Source organism: Phaethon lepturus, unplaced genomic scaffold, assembly GCF_000687285.1.
Source record: "Phaethon lepturus isolate BGI_N335 unplaced genomic scaffold, ASM68728v1 scaffold33540, whole genome shotgun sequence".
NCBI lineage: Eukaryota > Metazoa > Chordata > Aves > Phaethontiformes > Phaethontidae > Phaethon > Phaethon lepturus.
The window spans coordinates 5286-6890 of NW_010514607.1; the positions used below are offsets into that span (position 1 = coordinate 5286).

The following is a 1605-nucleotide window of genomic DNA, read 5'->3' on the forward strand; positions in this document are numbered from 1 at the left end:
CACCCCCCGCCCGGCCCCCGCCACCCCCCGAAGCCAGCCACAAACATCGGCTGCCTTTGACTGTTGAACGCCGGTGACACTCAAGGAGCATCTGGATGACGCTCTAAGTCATATGGTTTAGTTTTAGGTAGTCCTGCGAGGAGCAGGGAGTCGGACTCAACTATCCCTAGGGGTGCCTTCCAACTTGAGATATTCTATGATCTAAAGAAAGTTGCCATAAAGTTAATCTGGCATTTTTATTTCTTTTCACAGAGAAAAGAAACATTATTCAGAGGATGAGCGAGAGGAAAAGAACCCTATAAACTGACGAAGGAAACATTTCACACTTTTTTCAAGCCTTTAATAGCAAGAGGGAGTGAAAAATAATAAACAATATCCATAGAAAATTAAAGGCAAGCAACTACAGCATTTTTTAAAACCTATGCAAAAATCCATACTTTTTAAGATCCATTTTCCTATCTTTAGGATTTCTTATTCATGCTCTTTATATAAGTGTGTTACTACCAAAAAGCGTTACGTGACCTTGTACAATATTGCTAGCAGTGCTAAAGGTGGTGGTACCTACAACCTTCTCAACCACAGTAAAGGGGCAGACACCTGCTCGCAACGACCCCTCAGGCAGAGCCCTCAATCTCTCATCTGGAAGTCCACATTCTGACAAGTTCAAGATTCAGATTCTAAGCGAAGTTTTCGCTCATGATGCGCAGAGCAAAGACTCACCAGGGAAGTGAGGAAGAATCAACATGGAAGAATTAAAGGAAAGCAGCTAGAGGAAAGACAGGGGAAGACATGGGAGAGCAATCCAGGGTCACAGAAGGACTAGCCTTACTTGTTTTGTCAATCAGGCTCTGAGCTTGTTCCTCCATCCATTTTTGATAGTAATCTTTCACGTTTTCTTTGTGTTTTCGGCCACTGCAGTGAGTTTTTCTCACGGAGGGCTGAGAAAGAGGACATAAACCCAAAGTTTGCATAATATCACATAAAACTAAAGTTTACTGGGAACTGTTGTATAATTTTAAACATATACAATTTAGCAGTGTCTAATCGGTTGGTTTCTGCACCCAGCCAGAAGATGGATGATGTGCAAAACCTTTACGGATAAATTATAAGTGTTGAGACTCCAATAAGTAAAAGAGGTTGCCCTAACACCCAGCCAGCCCACTGCAACACTCGCAGGCAGCCACAAACGTCGGCTGCCTTTGACTGTTGAACGCCGGTGACACTCAAATTCCTCCCATTCTCATTTCTTTTTTTGCAAAGAAGTCAAACACATACGACATCGTGGTATGTCAAGTAACCTGGCTGTAGTCTGCACAAGTTTTATTTTAACACACTTAATACAGGCGAGGAATCAACGCTGAAGATTTAGTACTTACTGAATCATGGGTGAGGTATGTGTCACAGTAATCGCAATAAAACCTGAAAAGGGAAAACCCTTGTTATTAAGAAATCGCTTTGCCCTGGGAGCGTTAAAACACGACCCCTCACAAGGGCTCCGCGGCTGTGCCCAGAGGCGGCTGCAAGAAGAGGCGGCGCACCGAAGCCCGCACCCCAGGGCACCCCGCACCCCTTCCTCTCCCATTTTCACGCTTCCCGAGGCCTCAA

The 1605-nt window shown here is 44.6% G+C and overlaps 1 protein-coding gene across 1 annotated transcript in view; it reads right to left on the minus strand.

Annotated features, from left to right (window-relative positions):
- SNRPC (small nuclear ribonucleoprotein polypeptide C) overlaps positions 1-1419 on the minus strand; it is a gene marked incomplete at its 5' end in the record, with an annotated part of 4415 nt that extends 2996 nt beyond the window's left edge. The window contains 2 exons of the mRNA XM_010293460.1: positions 830-938; positions 1377-1419. Of these exons, the coding sequence (XP_010291762.1) occupies positions 830-938; positions 1377-1419 (152 nt within the window). The remainder of the gene's footprint in view (positions 1-829; positions 939-1376) is intronic.
- Positions 1420-1605: the final 186 nt, after the last annotated feature.